Genomic DNA, 24,965 nt, shown 5'->3' on the forward strand with positions numbered 1-24,965 from the left:
ATTCTGTGCCCAATTTGGCGCAAATCATCCAACGGTTTACACAGTGTGCATGTTCAATCACTTCACCTTTTGCCTATGGGAAAATGAATGAGAGTAGGCTGAAAGTGAGGCCTAGTAGGAGTTAAAGTACCCAGCCTTCTTCAGGTAAAAAAAATGCAGACAGGCTGTGGATGAGAGCTGATCTCATCTTGCTGACTGATGCCCACCGGTAGCTAGAGAGGGAAAATTGAATCAGTCCTTGAGAAGGGGAAACAATCCTGAGGGTAGTGATACTATAAAAGGAATTAGATTAAATCCTGGCTCCTGTTATTTGTCATTATTCAGGGGTGGGAATATATAAATTGATTGTGCATCCCGAGAAGTTGAGGAAGTTTTGGAAACATATGTATTTTATAGACTACACACCATGGTGTGTATACAATGAGATCCCTCTCACACTCGATGCGAAGACGTCTAGCGCAGACAAATTCTCAGGGAGTTAAATGGACATCTCACTGTGTGCATACTGTGACGTTTCATTAGATGTCGCCACTTCTCCCCATGGATGGGAGGGGGGGGCCGAGGGGGGAAGAGTCCTTTCCCATGAGGCCAGGGAGGTGAGGCCGCTACCTAATAGTCCCCTGTGGGCGTGGTATAATGCGGGAGGGTATAATGCGGGAGGGTCTCATGGGGAGGACTACCATTTATGGTACAGTCCTTATGAGAACATCACACCCCCACACTCTAACCTCTCCTTCCTCTACTAACCTCTTTGTAAAAAGTAGACCGATATATTATTATAAGGCTGATTACCTCAAGGTTTTGTAAAGTACTGAGACGAACATGAACAACAGGAACCTAGGTGATCCAAGTACTGGACGAGCTGGCCCTGCAGAGCAATGAAGATGAAACTCGTGCAGCCTCAGAAGTCAGCAGGTGTGTTGTGCACCGAACGTGGGAGATTCAGCCTGCGTCGCAGATCCGGAGGGAGAGAGCGCCAAGGATGCGGGCAGTCCGCCGCGCCCATTGATCAGGTGGTCTACCGGAGCGGACTGGTGCACAGCAGTGTCGAGAGGAGGAAGGAACGCAGAAGGCAGCAGTGAACGTTGTCGCACAGCCGAAGGGGAAAGTAAAACACTGGAAAAGTCGAACGGAAAGCACGCCATCCCAGGAAGCCCCAGCTTCATGCTGAAACCCCCAACAAGGTAAATGGGGGAATGCGAGACCTGGAGGGGATCCAGGGCAGCTTACCAAGAGGGCGCATGCAGTTGTCCCTAGGCCCCTTTGCAACCATAACGCTTGGGTAGCACGGCAGAGGCAGAAAGCCTACAAATCTTGTCCTCCTCTTTGCAGTCATGGAACGAAGCCGGTGGACTACCAGGGAAGGGTTGAAGACCCCAAGGAAAACTTGAGAGGGAGAGAACCTCACATCAGTGGCGGGGTGAAACCCACTGACATCCAAAGGAGGGTTAGGGACCCTTAACAAGATACAAGTCATCAGTACTTGGCAGGGAAGTGAAGTGGAGAGAACCCAGTGGGCCAGGTCTAAGAAGAAGAGAAGCCAGTGCCGCTGATTCTTCTAACACTCAGAGTTGGTTCTTGTAGGTGTAAAGCCTAATGAACACAGACCAGGAGAAAGGAGTCCTTCCCCTGTTGTATGATATATGAGATATGGCATTTGTAATGCGCCTATACACAAGTGTTTCAAGGCGCGACGAGGCGGGGGGAACACGGGGAGACAGACGATCCTTCTAGGCCAGGTGTCATTCAGACCACGCAAGTGCAAGGGTAAAGGGGAACTGGGAAAAGTGCAGGGGGGAGGAGAGAGGGGGAAAGTGCTGTACATGGTTAGTAGAATACAAGATAAATAATAGGGCCAGCTGGTGGCAAGTGCAAGGTAAGTGCCGGGAGAAGGGGCTGTGGGATACAGAGACAGTCACGTGGTGCAGGTAGGCAGTGCAAGGGTAGAGTGGCTGGGCCAAGGACTGAGATCGGTGAGTGGTCCAGTAGCAGATTCGGTGCAGGTTCAGTGGTTTTAGCAGGGGAGAGAAAGCGGAGGCAAAGAGGAAGGTTTTGAGGTGCTTCCGGAACCGGAGATGGTTCTCCTCAACTTTCAGGGAGGCAGGAAGGCTGTTCCAGAGAGAGGCCCCTGCTGCGGAGAGAGATCTACCCCCAGCTCGTTGCTTGGAGAAGCGGCTGACTCTGAGGTAGTATGAGGTGGATGAGCGAAGAGCTTGAGAAGGAAGATATTTAGGCCCAGAAGGCCTTGTGGACAATACAGAGGGTTTTGAACTTAATCCTTGCAGCCACTGGGAGCCAGTGCAGTGATTTCAGTCCTGGAGAGATACGGTCCTTGGGATTGAGGCCAAGGACAAGTCTCGCAGTCCTGTTCTGGATGAGTTGCAAAGGGCGAAGAGTAGAGGCAGGAAGATTTAGATAGAGGCTGTTACAGTAGTCCAGCTTAGAGAGAACCAGGGCTCTGGAGACAGTGAGCTTCTGGGGGAAGGAGAGGAAAGGAAGGATCCCTCTGAGGAGGTGTAGCTGGTAGTGTGACTTCTTAGAGACGTCAGATATGTGTGGAGAGAAAGAGTGTGGAGTCGAAGATGCACCCAAGGTTTTTTGTCTTGCAGGTAGGCGCAGGAAGAGGGCCAAGGGAGGCCGGCCAGAGAGCTGCAGGGAAGGAGGGAGTGGGTGTGCTGATAAGTAGAATCTCAGTCTTACTGGCATTAAGGCAAAGGTCGTTGGCGACACACCATTCCTGGATAGCAGAGAGACAGTCAGAGATGAGGGAAGGGGAAGAGGAGGCTGAGGGTAGCCTGAAAATGAGCTGGGTATCATCCGCATAGCACTGAAAGTAGGGACAGAGAGCGGCGATGCGGTGAGCAAGAAGTGCCAGATATTGGTTGAACAGCCAGGGGGAGAGGTTAGAACCCTAGGGGACACCACAGGTAGAGAAAAAGATGTCAGAGAGGAAGGAACCCAGTTGGACCTGGGAGGGTCGATTGGAGAGGAAGGAGGTCAGCCACGCCAGAGCCTGACTAGTGATACCCAGGTTATCACGGAGACGGTTGAGCAGGATGGTGTGGTTGACAGTGTCAAAGGCAGAAGAGAGGTCGAGCAAAATGAGAACACAAGGGGTGTTAGAGTCAAGGTTAGAGAGCAGGTCCTCACGGATGTTCAGGAGAGCAGTTTCCGTGGTTCTGGCAGCTCTGAATCCAGACTGGTGGTCATAAAGACTACCAACAGATTCAGCATGGAGATTAAGTTGGGAGATGGCCAGTTTCTCAAGGAGCTTGCCCAGGAAGGGAGTGATAGAGATTGGGCGATAGTTAGCTGGGCAGGAGGGGTTGGAGGAGGGTTTCTTAAGAAGGGGGTGCACAAGGGAGTGCTTGAGGGGGGAAGAGAAGACTCCTGAGGCGAAGGAGTGATTGCAGAAGTCAGCCAGGGCAGGAGCCAGGGAGTCGATGTGGTCCTTGATAGTTTTGGAGGAACAGGGGTGGACCTGTTTTGACGAGACTTTCATAAATCGGACTTGTCTCAAAACCTCGTCAGCAGAAAAGAGGGGAAAGGCAGAGAAGGAGGGAGGAGGGGTGGCTGCAGAAGGGCCAGAGTGAGAGCAGGGAATAGAGGGGGGAGGTGATAGGAGAAGAGTGAGGACAGGATGTCCTGAGTTTTTGAAATGAAGTGAGAAGCCAGTGCCGTGCAGAGGGCCTGAGAGGGGACAGGAGAGGTGGAGACTGCAGCAGGGTTGGCCAGCTCCTTGCAGATTTTAAAGAGTTCAGCCGAATTGTTAGATGCTGCAGAGATGCGAGCTTGGATAAGGGCTCTCTTCTTAGTGAGAACGGAGAGCCGGTATTGCCTTTGGAGCAGGCGACAGGCCAGTTTGTCAGAGGATGAACACGAAGCACGCCATTTCCTCACTGCCACCCTGCACTTGCGTTTAAGGGTGACGAGATGTGAGTCATACCAGGAGTTACATTTGGCTTTGGGCTTCAGGCGGATCCTCTTAACGGGGGCAAGGATATCAAGGGTATCAGATATAGCATAGTGGAGAGGGTTGTGTCAGGGTGGGAGTCAGCCGAAGGGGGAGGAGGGGGCGAGAAGGTGGTAGCGAAAGCCTCAACTGACACGCGCTTCATGGGCCGGATGACCGCGAAGGTGGGTGGCAGTGATGAGGGTGGCTTTGCCTGTGGGTAAGGGAAGGTGAGGTGGGAGGCTAGGAGAAAGTGATCACTCCAGGAGAGGGGAGTGGAGAGAGGGACAGAGAGGGGAAGGTCAGAAGAGATCAGAGCATCGAGAGTGTGCCCTGCAGAATGGGTCGGCCCAGATGGGAGAATAGAGAGCGAGAGAGAGTCGCAGAGGTCACGAAAGAGTCCAGAGGGAGGACAGGAGGCATCAAGATGGATATTGAAGTCTCCAAGAAAGAGGAGTTGAGTGGTTGAGGACAGGAGTGAGGAGGAGAGGTCAGCCCACTCAGAGAGGAAGGTGGAAATTCGACCAAGTGGTCGATAGATAGTAGCCACGGTAAGGGAATGGCTAGGAGCGAGAGAGAGTCGTCAGACAAGGCATTCAAAGGAGGGGTAGGTCTGCGTAGGAATGACAGTGGCAGGAATCCACTCAGGGAAGATAAGGGCCACACCCCCCCCAAACGGTTGGGCGTGGGCAGGGAGAGGATCTTGTAGCCGTCAGGTAGGAGTGTGTCAAAGCTGGTGACAGAGCTGGCTGTGAACCATGTCTCAGTGAGACCGAGGATGTCAAGGTCCAGTTCCTCAAGAAGGTGACAGATATCAGAGGAATGTTTGACAGCAGAGCGAGAGTTGAGAGTGGCAATGTGGAGAAGGTTGCCATCTTTGAAGGACTTCCGGGGAGGGGTACAGATCAGAGGTACGCCCTGTGGAGGTGAAGAAGAAGGAGCCAGAGAGAGGGCAGGGTGAGAGGGAGGAGGCAAGGTAGCGGAGGACAGGGAAGAGGGGACAGCAGGAGAGAAAAGGAAATTGATGAGGCGCAGTAAGCGTCTATCAAAGAGGTGGAGGTTGGCCTGAGGGCCTTGGACCAAGACGGTCCCATTAGCGTAGACATTAATGATGGCCTTAGAGGAGCAGAGCAACAGTAACAGTAAGTACGAGTTAGGTACCCAGTGTAGGGGCCACCTAAGTTTGAGAGTCCTGCGAGGGGAGAAAAGCCCGAGTTTACCACAATTGACGGAACACACTGAAGGGAGTAGGTAGGTGGGCGAGCAGGTGGAGCTAACCAGAAAGAATGGCGGACCGGCGCCTGGAACTGGTAACAAGATACCAGGAGAAGGGAGTCATTCTCTTGCCCATGGGATTAGTGTTCCGTTTATTTTTTCTGTATTGCGGTTGGGGAGAAATTTCTTTTTGTTAATAGCATGGATATGTCCCTTGGGCTAATTTGCTTTTTACTCTATTGTAGTATACAAATAAGCAGCATTGCTCACATCTCACATGGAAGTCATGTTGAGAAAGGAAAACCATTATACATAATGTGATAAAGGTGACAAGGATGCCACTCTCCTCTAGGCCTCCGGTTCCTACTTCATCCGAGAATAGGAAACAGAGGCAATAAAATCACAAAAAGCTGAAGATGTGATCACTCCTTTTGTCTGCTCCGCAGGTTATACCGATTTGCTCCCGGTGTCGTGTGGTCGACAAATAGTGCGGGTGCATTTCGCAACTGCCAGCAATACAAAATATTAGACCATATTAACTGCAGACCCAAGTATGCAATATACGCCATCCTGTGTATATGCTAAAAGATTTACATTGGAAGTACAATCATAGGGATACGTGTGAGAATAAGAGAACACATGAACAGTATTCACTCACAAGACCGCAAACTGCCATTGGCGAGCCAACGGCAAAAACAACATCAAATGGACGACAAACGACAGATCCGATTCATTGGACTACGCACAATCAAATGCGGACCAAGAGGGGGAGACATAACAGAGACTGCGCCAGGAGGAAGCAAAACTTATTAGCCATTTCAGATATACCAAAATTGGGTTAAACTCTAACCATGATTTCACTGTTTTCTTATAACATGCATGTTCTTAAGCATCCTCCTACATCTCTCTTTCTTCCCCCTTTGTTTGTACCCCTGCCTTTCCCCCACCCCTTCCTCATCATCTATTGGGATTGAATTTCTCAGGTCCTTTCCCTTCATTCCCCACCATTGCTCTTCACCACACGTGCGTAACTCTACCAACATGACAAACCAGGTTTGTCATCCTTGGACATCCAGACCACAACTGTGGCTCAATTCATTCATTCATTCATTCATTCATTCATTCATTCATTCATTCATTCATTCATTCATCCCTTGGTAACCCCCCTGCTCCATCTGTTGGTTTTTGGCATCCTTGTCACCTTTATCACATTATGTATAATGGTTTTCATTTCTCAACATGACTTCCATGTGAGATGAGAGCAACGCTGCTTATTTGTATACTACAATAGTGTAAACAGCAAATTAGCCCAAGGGACAAATCCATGCCATTAACAAAAAGAAATTTCTCCCCAACCACAATACAGAAAAAAGAAAGGGAACACTAATCCCATGGGCATGCGCAAAGATGCTCCCTATTGTGTCTCCTATGCGAGCATGCGCTCGCAGCGACAGCATTCGCGGCACGCACATGCTGCGCAAACGTTTCTGCAGAGTCACAGCCATATAATGCAAAGCTCTCTCTGAGCTCCGTGACCTGCAGAAGAGCTATCCGCACTCAGAAGGCAACAGATAAGAGGCTGGACTGCACAGACCATGGGTCCCCTTCGCAATTGCTCTATTCTCCAATTCCTACACAATAATAGATCCACTGCAATTAATTTCAAACGAACGGCCAGCATGCCACAGCCATTTATTCACAAGCATAAGACTTACTTGAATTGTCACCTGCAATGGACCTCCGGTTTTATTGGCAATAAGGACCGGACAGCCACCTGCAAGCGGACCACATGAAACTACTATTATTTACAATTGTCCTACGTGGTTTCACCTCAGCAGCAAACCCACAGGCCGGACTTACCTGGAGCACCTAGCGGCACCTGCTAATCCACTTAATGATGAAGCACACGTAGCAAGTGCCACAACAGACACCTTCCTCGTGCCATAACTGAATTTTAACTATAAGCACCCAATCTTCACCACTTTCATCCCTGCTAGTACTCCATATCCCCAAAACAGATCCACAAATTGACAAACACAACCTTATTGGGTAATTGGGTTCCTTGCCTTACCAGGCTAGGACTTGCATATACGCAACAGCCATTTTCACTTTCACTTGCCAAGAAGGCCCGTTAGTACCCACTGACGGTCCTCCTTGGTTTTGGCGCAACCCTTCTTCGAACATCCATACCCGGTCAGTACAAAGACCATTCAGCTCACTCCCTTTCTTAAGTTGCCAAGTAACTTACACCCTATGTGCAGCAAATCACACAATGTATTTCCCTCTAGCCTTAGGGATCCTACAAGCTTGATAAGGAACAGTGCCAACCGGCAGTTTAAACGAGATGGGTTAACATTCCCCCAGATATACTACTCTTGGTAAGTTCCCTCAATGGGGCAATATATTCTTTCAACCATATTTTGCTAAAACAAAACCCTTTGCCTTGAAGGACATACAACTAATTTGCTTCCTTTTCTTGTTTCCCTTCCTCCACCTTCTTTCTCCCTCTCTGACCACTGCATTTATTTTCTGCAATTAGTTACGCCTTGTTGCTTATCTGAACTTATTGCCATTATGTCACTAACATAATCTAAATCCTAAAGCAAATGTGTATTGAACTTACTCTCACATTATCACTTTCCTCACCACTATGTCACGTTGGCCACTCCTGTCACCTCACTACCTTGTGAAAACATTAATGTGATTTCTGTGACCAACAATGTATAAATCTCAGCCTTGATAAAGACCCTTTTGGGTTGAAACACGTGTCGGCTGACCACCTTCCTGTTACCATATGTCCACACTTTGGACAATATAAACCACATGTGAAGACACAGCAACCTGCGCGAGATCCTTCTCATTTATAAGGGTCAAAAAACGACTTAACCTACTGCAATGTAACCAGGACTCCTTTGTATGATAATATTAGAAGGGTGATCCACTGAATGGAAAAAGTGGGGGGGGGGGGGGCAGCAGTGTTTCTTTCCTTAGATGCTGAGAAAACATTTGACCGCATAGAGTGGTCGTTTTTGTTTGCTACACTAGAAAGGGTGGGTTTTGGCAGCCACTGTTTGCGAATGATTAGCGCTAATTACAACACCCCATCAGTGTGTATATTGGTTAATGATGCGTTATCAAAGAAACGCTTACACACCAGAGGAACTAAATAGAGCTGTCAGCTTTCCCCTCTCCTTTTTACTTGTAACCATTTTTAGCAGGGATAAGATTCGAAAAGGACAGTAAGGGAATTCCCTTTGGGGGGGACGAGCATACGATTTTAGCATTTGCAGACAGCATGTTGCTAACCTTGGCATCCACCCTCCCTTCTCTTATTGCTGTTCAAAGAATTTGGCATATTTAGGAAGGTGGCGGGTCTCAAGATTAATGTGGACAAGTCAGAGATTCTCAATCTCTCTTTGACGAAACCAGTACTTCAGATTTCAAAGTGCTCTTCTCCTTTGAAGTTGGCGACTACAGATATTAAGTATCTGTGAATGATGCTTACTAAAAGCATCACAAATGTATACTCTGCCAACTTTCAACCCATACAGCAGAAACTTAAGGGTGACCTTTCAAGATGGGGCCCTTTTCTGATCTGGTGTATGGATATGATTGTAAGCGGGTAAAACAATGATGCTACCGAGGGTGCCCTCCCAATTCCTGTGGCAAGGGTCTTCTTTAGAGATCTGAACTCCATGGTGATGAAGTTTATATGGAAAAATAAAAAAGACTGGCTTACAAGATTTTAATAGCGCCCAGAACAAGGAGTGGGATGGCGCTTCTGGACTTTATGGTTTATTATGAGGCAGCACAAATATGAGTTATATGCAAATGATTCAAGGGGGAATCATGAAAGACATTGGGTGAAAATGGACAAAGCTGTGGTGAGAAAACCTTTAATTGAGGTTCTGTGGCTTTGTGCTTCAGATAGACCACATGATGTGTGTCCGGGTCCGATTACCAACATAGTTGGGACCAGGTGGGATTTGCTTTTTAAAAAATATGGGATTACATCCCCCACCCATCACTGTTTACCCCTTTATTTTAAAATCCTGCGTCTTCACTATGCAAGGATTCATTGGCTTTCATAAAGTGGGAGACTGTGGGATGCCACAGATTAAAGGATTTGTTTGATTAGCCAGAGGCGAAATCCTTTGAGGAATATAAACAAACATTCTTACTATATGATAAAGACTGTCTTTACTATTTACAGATTAGACATTGGGTTATGAGGCAGGAATATAAACGAGCTGCCACCCTTCCCTTTAACATGTTGGATAATGTTATACTATCCCATAATGGTGCAAATTTCTTCACTGTATAAAATTCTCATGGACTGTAAGAAAGAGACAAAATAGTTATATATGACCAAATGGGAAAGCATGCTGGCACGAGAAGTACCTAGAATGAGGTCTAAATGGTTATGGGAGAATCTTCCCAACATGAGAAGACCTATCCAAATCACAGAAATGTGTTATAGAAGAACAAGTTACTCTCTTACCTGGTAACGTTCTTTCGATGGGATGGTCCGACGACGTATTCCATATCTATGACAGGTAATGTCCACAGCTGTGCTGCTTCGGAAAATGTTCGGCGTCTGCGTCGATTACGTCGATGCGCCGTCCCCGAGGACCTCCTCCGACGGCCGACGTCACCCGATGTGATAAGTAGGACGCACAATGCCCGTAGCCTCAGTTGTAGTTTTTTCCCCCAGAACGTGTGACACCAGTTTTCTACCAGTCAGACACACCAGGCCTTGCGGAACGCAAGCTGCAATCGCATAAGAAATGCTACAGCGGGGATAGTAGGGAGGGAGCGATATGGAATACGTCGTCAGACCATGCCATTGAAAGAACGTTACCAGGTAAGAGAGTAACTTGTTCTTCGAGGGGATTGGGTCCTCCGACGTATTCCATATCTATGACAGACTCCCAAAGCAGTACCAAGCAAGGAGGTGGGAAAAGAATTTAGAACACAAATTTAGCATGCCCAATCAAATTGCGGAATAAAGGACTGCCTTGCCAAAGGCCAGATCCTGCCCTCGGATGGAATCGAGGGAGTAGTGACGTACAAAAGTATGTACCGAAGCCCAGGTGGCTGCATCACAGATGTGACAAATAGGAACACCCCTCTGCAGGGCAGTAGACGCAGCCACTCCCCTGGTACAATGAGCCCGCAAGCCAGCCGGAGGGTCCTTACCCACCAAGCGATAACACTCGGAGATAGCTAAAATAATCCAACAAGACAAAGTCTGTTTTGTCACAGCTTGTCCTAAACGCTTTCCAGCGTAACCAATGAAAAGTTGATCGTCCACTCTCACCCGGGACATGCGCGAAATATAAAAGCTCAACGCTCTCCTAGGATCAAGCCTATGGAGCCTCTCCTCTTCCTTACCAGGATGTGGAGGAGGATAGAACGCCAGAAGAACAACCTTCTGGCTCAAATGAAATTCCGAAACAACCTTCGGAAGAAAGGAAGGACGAGCTCGAAGGACAACCCTGTCCTTATGAAACACAGTGAAGGGTGGCTTAACTGAAAGTGCCTGTAACTCACTCACTCTGTGAGCGGAAGTAACCGCAACCGAAAACACAGTTTTCAGAGTTAACAGTCTCAAAGGGCAAGTATGCAAAGGCTCAAATGGAGCACCCATAAGAAACTTCACAAGGTTCAAATCCCAAGCGGGCACCAGAAAAGGTGACGGAGGGAACACATTAGTGAGCCCTTTCAAAAACTGAGAAATTAAAGGAATCTTAAAATAGGAACATTCTTCAGACGAGCGCTTAAAGATGGACAGCGCTGCCAGGTAACCTTTAATGGTCCCCACTTGCAAGCCCCTGTGGGCCAAGGAAAGCAAAAAAGACAGAACCATGGGAATGTCACACTCAAAAGGATCCACATTCTTAACTCTACACCAGTCGCAGAACTTCCGCCAACGGAAACGGTACAGAGACTTAGTTGCCGGCCGCCTGACCGAGAGCAACACCTCCATCACGTCTTCATGGAGGTCCCAATCCTTATACCTCAACCTTTCAGAAGCCAAGCATGAAGGTTGAGGGATTGGACCTCTGGATGGAGAACCTGACCCCCCTCCCGTGAGAGCAGATCGTCTCGGTAGGGAAGACCACGTGGAGGGCAGATGGACAAGTCGAGAAGGTCCGGGTACCACGTCCTCCGGGTCCACGCCGGAGCAATGAGGATCATCCGGGAACCGAACCTCCGTAACCTCAGCAACCTCAGCAGTACTTGCGGGATGACGGGGACTGGAGGAAACGCGTACAGCAGTGGGAATGACCACTCCACCACGAACGCGTCTCCTAAGGCTCCTTTTGGAGGAAATTCCCGCGAGCAGAACCTTTCGCACTTCCGGTTGACACTGGAGGGGGAGAGATCCACTTGAGGGGTCCCCCAAAGGGCAAAGATCTCCAGGAGAATCTCCTGAGCCAGCTCCCACTATGAGAGATCGTGCTCTGCCTGCTCAGAGCGTCCGCCGTCTCGTTGTCGTCTCCGGCCAGATGAACAGCCGAGATCGAAACTTCCTGCTGGATGGCCCAGAACTTGAGCTGCATCGCCTCCCTGCACAGAGGAAGTGACCCTGCCCCCACCCTTTTTGTTGAGGTAGTGCATGGCCACCGTGTTGTCCGTTCGAATCAGGACACTCTTTCCTTGCACAGTCGTCAGAAAAGCCTTCAGGGCTAGCCTGACGGCCCTCAGCTCCAACAAATTGATATGGAGTCTGGATGCGTCTGTCACGATCGTCACCTCCGGCCAGGGCAGCCAAAATGGGGCCCCCTTCATCAGATTGCCTTCGACTGCCCACCACAAAAGGTCCTGGGCGACTGAGGGCGGCACCTGAACAGGGTCTGACATCCTGCCGGAGGACTGAGACCACTGGAGCTTGAGTGCCCATTGCAAAGATCTCATCCACAACCTGGCCTCTGGCACCAGAAGAATGCAGGATGCCATGAGGCCGAGCAGTCTCAAGAACTCGGACGCTGGGAGAGTCTGGGCAAGTTGAAACTTGTGCACCATCTGCTGAATGTGAAGAGCCCTCACCTGAGGAGGAAAACACAGCCCCAGGGATGTGTCAAGCACTGCTCCGATGTACTGGAGCCGCTGTGTTGGCGTCAAATGGGACTTCTTTAAATTGAGGGAGAAGCCCAGCTTGTGAAGGGAGTGGCAGGTGACGGACAGATGATCCAGGACTTGCTCGGGAGAGCTCCTCCTGATCAACCAATCGTCCAGTTAGGGGTAGACGTGAATCCCCCCCTTTCCTGAGATGCGCTGCCACCACCACCACCACCACCACCATGAGCTTGGTGAAAACCCTCGGGCGGAGGGCAATCTGAACGACAGGACCCGAAACTGAAAGTGCGAGTCGCCAACCGCGGACCTCAGGTACTTCTTGTGCTTGGGATGGATCGGCACATGGAAGTAAGTGTTCTTGAGGTCGAGAGACACCAACCAGTCCTGAAGTTGAAGGGCCTGGAGGACTTGTGAGAGAGTAACCATCTTGAACTTGTCCTTCCTTAGGAGTTTGCTTAAACCGTGCAAGTCCATGATGGGTCTCAATCCCCCGTCTTTCTTCGAAATCAAAAAATAAGGGGAATACCATCCCTTGTTCCTCTCCGCTACAGGCACCAGTTCTATGGTGCCTTTCTCCAGCAGGGCTTGAATTTCCTGCGCAAGGAGCGGATCCGGACTCTTCAAAGAGGTTCCCAGGTGGATTGTCGTGAGGCCTCTGCCGAAAAGGAAGACAGTAGCCGTGGGTTATGATCTCCAGAACCCACACATCTGAAGTAATGGCACGCCACTCTACAAGATGCTGCGCCAGCCTTCCCCCAAACCGGCGAACCATGGGACCTGGCCTCATGACTGAGTAGTAGCGGCTGCGGCGTTGCCCGAGGACAAAGAGGCAACTGCCCGAGTGGCCTTGGCACCTCAAGTACCCCGTTTTCCACCTCTGGCACTCTTATGGTGGCCTCTTTGACTGACAGCTCCTCTTGCTTTACTGAAGGACGAGTAATAGCGAAAGGAACCTCCCCTCCATTGTTGTCCCCTAGGACGAAAAGGCAGAGGTTGTCGAACTGCAGTGCCCAACAACTTCGCTGCAGCTTTGGAGGTCTGCAACCTCTCAAGGCTCTCGTCAGCCTTGGTGCCAAAAAGATGTTCACCGTCAAAGGGCATGTTGAGGAGCCAGGACTGCACATCAGGAGCGAACCCAGACTTCCGCAACCACGCAAACCTGCCTATTACGGTGCTCGACGCCATGGACCGGCAGACACAATCTGCTATGTCCAAACCCGACTGAACGGCCTCACACATGGCATCCTTGCCATCCTGAACCATAGCAAGGAAACCATCCCGTTCGTCCACTTCGGGAATATGTTCAGTCGCTAATGCAACACAGTTCCACAGAGTGTGTGTGAAACGAGACAAGGCACATACGGAGTTGGCCGCCTGAAGCGCCATACCCCCTGAAGACAACACTTTCTTCGCCCAGCCGTCAAAACGTTTGTCGTCCCTATCCGGATGGATGGTAGGATACGACACCTGCTTTGCCGGGGCCGTAGCCGCCTGCACCACCAAACTCTCCGGAGTGGGGTGCCTGGACAAGTAGCAGGGGTCGCTACTGGCTGGACGGTATTTTCGCGGCAAAGACTTGCCCACTGCCGGGAGACTCTCCGGAGCAGTCCAAGCCGCCACCACCCTTCTCTGCAGAGCCATATGAAACGGCAGTACCGGGTCAGTGGGGGGACCAAGATCAAGGATGTCCGTGAGATCATCCTGAACGAACTCCCCTGGGGGAGCCGACCATCCCAAGTACTCGGCGACCCGAGACATAAGGCGCCGGTACGAAGAATCGGCATGAGTGCCAGGCTCCGGCCAACAAAACTCAACCTCCGGAGAGGTGTCCAGTCCACTGGCATCATGCAGTGACTGCCTCAGGTCATCAAATTGGCTATGGCTCGAGAGAAGATCATCTGGCACCGGAACCGGAACCAAGCCTTCATCAGAGCCTTCATCACCCTCTGAAATGTACTCCAGGCAGTGAGAGGAAGACACCTGGGGACCAAAGCTATGCCCGACCTTAGCCAGAGCCTTTCTAGGGGCTAACCCCGTGCCACGGGGCCCCTCCGACACCACCGCCTCAAAAGGCGTTGAGGGCGCTGAACAAGTCGACGCTGGCGTCGAGAGAATCAGCGTCGACGTCAGCTGCAGCGCCGCCAGCATCGACGGCGTCGACACAGGCCTCGAAGCCGGAGCTCCGAGCGTGTCTCTCGACGACCTAGGCGCCAACAGTGTCGACGACCCCCTCGGAGGCAGAGCCTCGAGAGAGATCGTCGACGACCTCTGCGCCACAGGTGACGTCTTCCTCGAAGACGGCACAGGATCACGCAGTCTCGAGCGCGTCGAGGACCTGGAGCGGGCATGGAGAGAACTGCTACCCTTGTCCGAGCGGGACCTCTCCCGCAAGCCGTGCCGACCACCCGAGCCCGAAGGCGTACGAGAGGTGTCTCTCGACCGGTGCTGTCCGACCCCACTCGGAGGTGCGGACGGACCGGTGCCCTGCGATTCAATAATCGCCAACATCTGCTCCCTGAAGGAAGCCCATTCCTCCAGTGTCGCTTGCATGGTGGGATAAGCGACCCGCCGACGGGCGGAGTCCTCGAAAGAGGACTGGGAAGGCGACCGATACCGGCGCTTCCGGGAAAACCTCGAAGAGGCAGAGGAGTGGCGAGACCGACTCCTGGAAGGTGACCCACTGGACTTCCGACGATGACGCGTAGAGTCGCCTCTCGAGCCAACTGTCGAAAGCCCCGTAGAACTCGACTTCCGGGACTTAGACACCCGACCTACCAAAAGCTTCTTCTTGCGTTCCCGCAAGGCCTTTGCCGTGAGCGACTGGCAGTCGACAGTCGTCCGTATCATGGGCCTCCCCGAGGCACCAGAGGCAGGCGTCGTGCGAGTCCGTGACCGACATCTTGGACCCACAGTCCCCGCATTTCTTGAAGCCCGGACGCGGGGTTGAAGACGAAGTAGACATCGTCACGAACAGGTTTTCACAAAAACTGAACAGGTTCAAAGAACTGAGAAGAATACAACAAACTCCAAAGAGTCGATGTGTACCAAGATTCACGAAGCAAACACGTTCACGGAAAAAACGGAACTAAGGCTACGGGCGTTGTGCGTCCTACTTATCACATCGGGTGACGTCGGCTGTCGGAGGAGGTCCTCGGGGACGGTGCATCGACGTCATCGACGCAGGACGCAGGAGCTGAAAATGTTCTGAAGCAGCACAGCTGTGGACATTACCTGTCATAGATATGGAATACGTCGGAGGACCCAATCCCCTCGAATGGCATAATACTTCCGATAGGATTCATGCAATGATTCCCAATACTTTTACGAGGTGTTGGAAACAACTCTGGGGTACGGGAAATTGAAAACATGTATGGTGGAATTGCCCCAAGTTGAAACAATTTTGGAACATCATTCTGTCTCAAATAAGTATGATTGTTGGATCCCAGCAATGTACTACGATAGAAGAAAGTTTATTAGGATCGATTGATCCATAAGGGGAACCCTATGTTGAGTAACGGTTGAAGTTATTGATGTATGTGTTGTTACAGGCCTGGCTCTTAGTTGCTCAAACGTGGAAAAGTTTTGCATCTCCCAATAGCCATAATTGGATTAGAAAGATATGGGAGTTTATGGCTCTAGAATGGGTTACATATTTGATTCAATTGGCATTTGCAGCATTTTACTTGAATTGGGGTCCGATTATTGATTATTTAAAAAGACTATATTGTGTGGTTTTGTCCACAAAGACAATCTTTTGGACTTTTCATGTAGCTGACGTATAAGGTGAGTGAGTGAGTAAACTTTATTGATCAGATTTCGCCATTAAAATACTTCTTTAAACACATCATAGCAAAATCAAAAATGTATACAAAATTTAAAAACACAATGTTAAAAAGAGAATTCTCCCCACATCAAATTCAATCTAATCGAACGTCTTCTCAGGGCCTTGCTCCCGTAGGTACCCAAGTAAAAAATAAAGTCACGGTCTGGACAGTTCCAAATAAAATAAAATGCTGCTTTGCAGTCGCTTATCCGATTTTCCAAGAAGAAGAGCCTTAACAAATGAAATTCACAAATCTAGGTACCACCTTCATATTAGCAGAAAATGCTTAACATCCTCCCTTTCTATTCGCCCACACATTCTTTTTTGATGGGTCTCCCAGTCTCTGATTGGTGCTGTCTTTTAGGGGTAACATGTTTAAACGCACTAATAAAATAGAGCGCCTACATTTGGGAGAGAGGATACCACACACAATGCCCCCCTGCTCAGCATTAAATCACATAGCCGAAAACAGATCCACAGAGCATAAGGCCTGAAACGTGTTCCATTCCTGAATCAGTTCCCTGCTAATTATCCCCTCTTTAGCCCTTGATTTTCAGGCTCAGGTCTCTTGCTGAGGTCAGGAACTCAATCCCTGCTGTCAGTCTATTAAAAACCTCCCGAAACCACTTAAACAGAAATCCGAACCTGCCATCTCCGATAACAGGCACTGAATATTGTCATTTTTCAGGGGTACCTGCGGAAGAAAAGTGTTGCATCTCCTACTAGCCATGATTGGATTAGAAATATAAAGGGGATTTATGGCTCTAGAATGGGTTACATATTCGATTCAATTGGCAAATGCAGCGTTTTATTCGAACTGGGTTCCGATCATTGATTATTTTAAAAGACTATATTGTGCTGTTTTGTCCACAAAGACAAACTTTTTGACTTTTTATGTAGCTGCCGTCTAAGATGTTTTATTGTATTCTGCACAATGACTTTTACCTCCGGGCGTTTGGGAAGAGAGTGGGAATTGAGTTTTTTTTGTATGTTTTGTTTTTTGGGAAACGAAAAAAATGTAATAACAGAAATGAATAGAAATGCAATCAATACATCTGCAATTGCCAGAACCAAAACAAGTGGCAGTTCAGAAATTGAAAATCAACATGCTAAATGCATGTATCACCTTACAATGCCTTTTCTCACTATAAACAGCATTCTGGACACTGAAGAAAATAAGTTTGATACTTGAGTCACTAACTGTAAAATGAAAAATACTAACAGGACATTTTCTAAGACATTTATTAAGATTCATAAAAGTAACCCCTTGACGTCAAAACAGGTGGTGCACAAAAAAGGAGAATGCATTCTAGTAGGTGTTTCCACACAAAAATTGCTGAGAGGACAATTCCAAATTCCAGGCTGCCCATTAACCCTGCCGCATTTTCATTAAAGCTATTTTCTGCGATTGAGAACTTGCTACAAGCACAGAATTGTCAGGCCAGCATAATCAATTATTTCCATCAGACAGGCAGTGCACTTTACTCAGCAGACTGAGACATTAACAAGAGCACTATGTTTGGAGGTGCTTAGCCAGGCACAGATGTATCATCTACTGCGGTGGACGTTTTACAAATAATTTAAGGGAAATAAAAAAAACAGTGGCAACGCAGAACAGTGAACAAAAGAATTATTCCTCACATGATACATTTTTATCAATCACTTATAGAAAGAAAAATACGTTAATCCGAGCAGCAGTCTCCTAAAAGAAGCCATGCATTTCTATTGTTCACTGGATAATGACTAAAATAAAGGGACTCTTATATTTTGGAGTTAGGTGTGAAGATTCTGAAGTAGATGTGTGCCCAATATGAAACCAAAGTTTAGAAACAACGCATTTCATTATTAAGAATGACATACTTCATTATTTTTTTTACATATCGTAGTTAGTGCGAGTTTTTTTTTTCAAAAATCGCTTTGCCAACAAAAGAATACCTTGATACGAACGCACTTAGAACGGCCATTCCAGGAACGAATACACTAGTGAGTGTTGCATGCAGAAGGGACGAGGAGACGTTCACATGATCTTACCCTTTCTCCCAGTTAACCATAGCATGCAATGCCGAAACATGGCAGTGACAGATGGCATTTGGTGAAGTTGGACAAACAGCAGGAAGAATAATGACAGAGAAATGATAGCACGGCAGACCGACACATGGACGATGAAATGAATGCAATTTCTTTTCTTCCCGTGGGGGCCGGGGTGAGGGGTTGATTTAGGTGGGCGCCGAATGTGGTCGCTTCTCATCCAAAATATATTATACAAGTCAGGCTTGCAAAATGGTAAAACTGCAGTGCCACCCTCGCAACAGGCTTGCGTCTCCCTGCATACAGTCCGGCCAAGTGGCTATCCTCGATCAAAAAGATCAATATTGATACACAAAAACAACCCATCAGCACCAGCGGACAATGCTCTCGCGTGCCTTTCATTCGTGCTTTAAATGTTTAATCTGCGAATCATCCCAAAGATCGTCTTTTGAAGTACATAGTCACCTACTGCACACTTAAATCCCTGCGTGCACGTCAGCCCTGCGCTGCGCTCCGAGTCGGACTGAAAACTTGAACCATCTAAAACAAAATACCGCAGCAAATCAAGAGAGTAAAGACAGAGGATAGGCGTGCAATCAGCGTCCCGCTCACCCTGGAAATGGAAGGTCTTCTGGTCAACCGTTATGGTGAAGGTGCTGTCGTCCTCGTCGTCTATACCGATCACGGCACCCTGTGGCAGAAACAGAAGAGACCCTGATTATGCGGCAGGCACGGACATAAGCAGGCAGCATACACGCTATCCAACGGAATGAAGACGGGCCGTAGCAGGAGGCAGGCTAGGAACTTCCCTACCTGCTGACAAGGAATTCCCCACTCCAGTAAAAAGATGCAACGGCCCATTCCCACACCCCACCCACTATAAAACACAGTTTCTAGATTTGTTTAAACGTTGTGCATTATTTTTAATTCACTGCATTTGAATCAAAAGTCAATACTAGCATATTAGCCTGCGTTGCATCTAGATGGAATTGTGAATGTTGGCATGTCCACACTTATATAGAATTGTAAATAAATATTAGCATGTCCACACTTGGATAGAATTGTGAACATTAGCCTGCGTTGCATCTAGATAAGATTGTGAATGTTAGCATGCCCACACCTAGATAGAATTCTGAACATTGGCCTGCGCCGCTTCCAGATAGGATTGTGAAGGCCAACAAGTGCCACGCTTAGCTAAAACTGTGAATGTCAGCATGCTAAAGGTCAGGTAACCCACTAACCAATATAACCTCAAACTCTGCATACCTATCTCACTCAAAAACTCACACAACCATCTCTCGCACCACAAGCCGCATGCACTTCACAACACTGCAACAACACAAGCCGGAGCAACAGCACACGCGGACTGACACCGATCCAATACCCGCACCAAAGCTCAGCACCCGATGTATACAGAGTTGAAGCTGCCAACAGAACATCACTCCTCACACTATCCTACTCCCGCTTCACCTTACTAACCCATCCCATCTCATCGTTTACAGATCCGCCAGAGCGCCCGGGGACCAATTCCGTTGGTGACGGTGCGCGGTACAAATACTTTTAACATTTAACATTATTAATCAATTAACAATTCTGTGTGGTGCGTAGTTAATGTTCCATGGGATAAGATGCCATGAAGCGCAATGCATTCAATAGTACGTACACAGTTGACAACGTGCAGCTCGTTTATTCACTACAGTAATCTGAACAGTGTTCATAAAATATTGCTCCAAGTAAATTGCATATAATCTTTGGGTTTAGAACCAGTAACAATTATTTCAAGGCAAGTAATTTACCAAACAAGTTCCTTAAATAACCCGATCTTCACAGACACATTCTTCCCCCAAAGTTCACGAGGCCCTAACGCTGCAATAAGCCGTTCAGAAATACGACAGGTAAACAGGTTCTAACCTTGGGTGAAGGGGGTGTGAGCATTTCACCTAGGAAATTAACAATTAACCAATGCAAATCCACACACTTTGATACACGTGCTTGTTAATACACGCCAGAGGTTCCAAATTACACGCAAAAGCAGTCAGTGCATCTAAAATCTTCTAAAAACATTGAGCTATTTAGCACCACACTCCACAGCTAATCCAGGAACGAATGTACATATTTTAGAATGTACTAAGGCAGTGGCGTAACTCAGTGAGGCAGCAAGCCGTCACATAAGCATCATGTGGATACAATGTTCATAACAATAAAACTTTTGCGGAAAACGTTGAAATAAAAATTCAATTAAAAGAATGTAAAATCAAAGAGGAAAAAGGAGAGAAAGGTAAAAACACTATGTATTTTAGCCAAATTTGGTCTGGAAAAATAATCTTTTCAAAGCCCTTACACCCCTAATACTGAATGCACGATCTTTAGCCAAGCACGCTGTTTCCCGTTACGACCTGCTAACTGACCTAGGGCCCGACCTGCTCTGTGTCACCGAAACGTGGCTAAAGGACACCTCTGGACCTACAGTCAAACAAGATGGCGATTGAAGAATCCGTCGGCCGGGGTCTGGAATAGATGGCAGTCGCAGTACGGTAGGATGTACCTGTTTTGAAAACCTAAAAATTGAAATTAGTCTCGCCAGCCGATCTTTATTACTATTATTCATTTTATTTATTAGGGCCGAGGTGAAACTTTTTTGCTTGCGAGGATAGTGCAATGGAGTATGTTCGGCTATAAAAGCAATGCGAAAACGGACTAAAGAAATCAAGGTTAACACACAATGTAACGATTTATTAACGTTGAACCACTGAGAAACGACTGTCTACATGCGTGTCGAATGGGCAAATGCATGCCCATGTGCCCGGTAGAAAGACGATCCCACAAATGTTTTACTTGATCTTCATTGTAATAATTGTAATATGCCACACAGAATGAACAAGTACAACTTAACCTGTCTTTAACTGAACGCTATTGTTATTATATTCCGGTATAAAATCGTCTAAAGATTTACTTACATTATATTTGCCATTTCCATTGTCTCTGCGTAATGCAGTCCGTAAATCCCACTCTGTTTGTGGCAATGATTTTTCATATCTCTTTATCCTGCAGCTCCTGCCTTTCTTGATCGGCTACTCGTTGTTGCCTAATTTTGGAAGGGGTAAGTATGGGGAGAACCAGGGGTTGCGCACTCGCTGGTCGCCGCACCGGCAGCACATACATACATGCTCATAAATGTTGTCGTTTCTCCAGCCTCCGGGCTAGATAAAGGGTTAACCACAGACATACACCACGCCCTTCGAAATTGTGATGCTTTACGTTTAATGGTTGCCGCGTCATTGCAAAGTTGCAATTGCTTGAAAATAGTAACCTGTATACTGGCTGCAATGTTGCGTTTCCCAGCACAGCCTCCAGTGGCTCAAGCGGTAAGTGCCCGGTCTTGCAATACGGGAGACCGGAGATCGAATCCAGGGTCCGGTATCTCTTGAGGATGTTTTTATCGTTGCTTGGCCATGCTGCAGGCTTTTGGCAATTCCTTTTGTGTTTGATGGCCGCCGCGCAAACAAACGCTTACTTACGGAATTTGAGAGGCTTCAGTTATGTGCATTTGGTATTTTGATTATGTCAATAAAAGCCAATAGACACCAACAAAACCGTCAGTGTGGCATGGGTGGGGGGCAGAGCAATTACTCTGCTCCAGAAAGCCCTCGCCACTCTACCTTGCCTCTCCATAACGTAGACTACCATAGTTTTACAACTTGCATGCTTAGAGAGATTTGTTAACGTCAGCCTAAATCCATTCTTGGATGAGCTATAAATGTTGCATTGCACAACGCACTAACATACACGCCGATGTTAGAATGTGCCACACACTGCTGAAATCTTAGCTTGCATCACATGTGATTGTTAGCATATGCCACACTTAGATGAATTCTCAAGTTTAGTCTGCGCCAAATCTAGACAGGATTGTGATTGTTAGCATATGTGATTCTTAGCATGCACCACACTTAGAATTCTGAACCTAGCTTGTGTCGCATCTAGATAGAAATGTGACTGTTAGCTTGTGCCACACTAGTATGGAAATCTGAACTTTAGCTTGCGTCGCATCTAGACAGAAATGCGACTGTTAGCATGTACCGCACCTATATGGAATCCCACAATTGCAAGGACAGCGATGCCAACTAACCAACCAACTAACAATTCCATCCCTCTGCATACACTTCTCAAACTATAACCAAACACAACCACAAGCCTTAAACACAGCAATCCGCACAAACTTCACAACAATGCAACAACAAAACAAACCACACAGACTTGCACAACAGCACACGATGACTACGGACCATGAAACACCTCAAGCCCAGCCAACGGAACCACCGGGCTGAGGCTGCCAACAGCACATCACTGCTCTCTTGCACTTTTCCAGCTTATTCCTACTAACCCACCCCCTCTCCTCCCCTTTTTCAGAGCCGCCAGAGCGTCAAGGGACCACTTCGGTGGTGATAGTGCACGGTACAAATGTCCTTTAACATTAACATATACAGAAACTAACATGAAACTCTGTGTAGTTTCAGAATTTTCAGCCTTATCGACTCTTACGTTATTGCAGCCCTACTTCAAATGAAGTCCTTTCGGCATGGTCCCTGTCTCTCAAGGTCAAAAAACAATAGAACCTTATACTACCAGTGCGAGTCGTGGGACTCTCCAGCCCGCCAGCAAAAAATCAAAGCTGCTGACCTTCACTCTGCATGAGCATACATTCTTACTTTGCAACATCCCGTGTAAAGCCATCTGTGAGAACTTGAATTTTTGACTCCATCTTTGTACTAGGCCTCACTGTGCTAATGCGAACTGGCTTCTCTCCCATCTGCAACGCCTCGCTTGGCGCGTTCCAAGGCCCCCAAGTTTGTCCTTGTTGTCCGCAAGCTTTGCAGCCTTAGAGAACCATAACTATGGAGACATTGACTTTTTGGGGGAAGGTGAGGAAAAGTATAAAGTACCCGAGGAGTTGAGTTGAAAGTGAGATTTATTGTTCGTTTTATTATTTGTAATGCGCAAGCCTCCCCATTGGTAACAGTGCGCAGCATATACATGTGATTGCAAAGCTTAGTTACAACAACAAAGATATATACATACACATATTGACAAGGTCAGGGATATGAGGTGAATAGAAAGAGAAGTCAAAGATGACACCCAGGTTGTTCGCCACCCAGGATGGTGAAGGGAGGGGTTAGGGTTAGCATACTTTGTATGTACACTGTACAATAACTTTTTTCAAAAAGACAATCAGATTATAATGATTTAAACCGGGGTTAGTATTTCTCAACGAGCTCTTCTTTGGGTGGACATGGCACAGTGCCAATGTCTGGTGGCAATGTATCTGTGCTCTGCACACAATCGCTCAAAATTCCATGTGTGTGCTTCTCTAGTACATTAACAATAAGGCCTTTAACAAAGTCGAACTCCATTTCCTCATATACTGGTTTGACCACCCCTTTCTTACTTCTTTTTACAAAGGCCGTAGTGTAGTGAAGCATCCCTACATTTCCCGTAGTCCTAGATTGTTCACGGCACACATTCTCGTTATGAGCCAAGACCGCTAGTAGAGTCCTATGTTTCATGCCCTGTATGCCGAAATGCAATCGCTTTGGCCTGTACTTTAGACACATATTGTGGAACACCTCCAAACCTCCTGTGTGACAGAATTCTGTCAGTCGCCTCAAATCTATTGATAGAATTTTATTAAGAACAATCTTCTCAATGGCTTTGTGTGTAGGTGAAGATGGAATCAACCACTTCTTCTTCTGTGCCTCCTCTGGGGACAAAGGCCCATGTTCACATTGGTGGAAATGTTGGTTTTCTGTCCAGCGGTGAAAGTTGGTACAGTGGTGCATCAGTGACCGCCATTTTTCAAGTAGGATTTCCACTGATCCTTCACAAGTTTTGGAGCTCCTCCACAGATGGTTTCTGATAGACTGGGACCACTGTGAAGTACTTTCCAAACCTTTTTTTTTCCCTGCAGCCGAGATTTTCTTATTGATTGATTTAGCAAGAAGCCATACGTCAAATTGATGTTTAATATGTTGGAACTGCTCTCTCATTGTCTTGGCTATTGAAACATGTCTGTCCGTGGCTATGAGGTCGATGTGCATTCCCCTCGATTGTAGATATTCCAATGATTTTATAAATCCTAGTTTCTCCATGGCCACTGAGGATTTACATTGGCACACCTGCACGCCTGAGATAGGTAAGTAGGGATAATATCTGGGAAGTCGACACAGAGAGGGACGGCCCTAGCGCCAATCTTCCAGGAGGATCCGCTAGGCCCTAAAGAATCTTCAAAACTGAACCCATTCTGACCCTTTGTATTTTAATAAACGCCCTTGGATTTACTACCGGAGTCAGCGTGGTTCTTTGTGACGGGCCATCCTGTCACAGCACGCAGGTTGACTGCCAGCAGGCAAGAGACATGGTCAAGGCAGACAAACGCGACCCAGTGAGAGACATCTAGGCAGCTGTGAAATCCACTGAACGTGAGGTACAGACATTTTCATACTTCTGGGAACTAATGCAGAGGCCTGGCTGGTAGATAGGCAGAAGGGGGAGAATAGTGCAACAACAATAGGCAAAGGACACTGCAATAATCTAGCTGCAACAGTCTGGGACCCGCATAGCATGCCAGGCCGGCAGACGGGAAGAGACAAGCCCCTGAAAGCAGGCATTGGAGCCACCCCGCCAGGGCTTTGGCGCTGCCCCGCACCTGGAGCGACTGACATCCGGAGTGACTGGAGGTAATCTTTGCCATCTAAGTCCCCCGAAGAACTTCAAAGGAGGACAGTTAAGCACAACGCCATTTCATGTACGGCAGGAGTGGTTGCACTCGGACTAAACAACCTAAACCTCTACAGGGCACTAGAGACAGGT

At 47.8% G+C, this 24,965-nt stretch overlaps 1 protein-coding gene across 4 annotated transcripts in view; it reads right to left on the minus strand.

The window, feature by feature from the left end:
* The window catches only part of OSBPL9 (oxysterol binding protein like 9), a 1,764,730-nt gene that overhangs the window by 1,650,486 nt on the left and 89,279 nt on the right, over positions 1-24,965 (minus strand). For all 4 annotated transcript variants that reach the window (XM_069642205.1, XM_069642206.1, XM_069642208.1 and 1 more), the window contains exon 3: positions 18,714-18,792. In XM_069642205.1, the coding sequence (XP_069498306.1) occupies positions 18,714-18,792 (79 nt within the window). The remainder of the gene's footprint in view (positions 1-18,713; positions 18,793-24,965) is intronic.

This window comes from Ambystoma mexicanum, chromosome 1q, assembly GCF_040938575.1.
Source record: "Ambystoma mexicanum isolate Mex_15411 chromosome 1q, UKY_AmexF1_1, whole genome shotgun sequence".
NCBI classification, from domain to species: Eukaryota; Metazoa; Chordata; class Amphibia; order Caudata; family Ambystomatidae; genus Ambystoma; species Ambystoma mexicanum.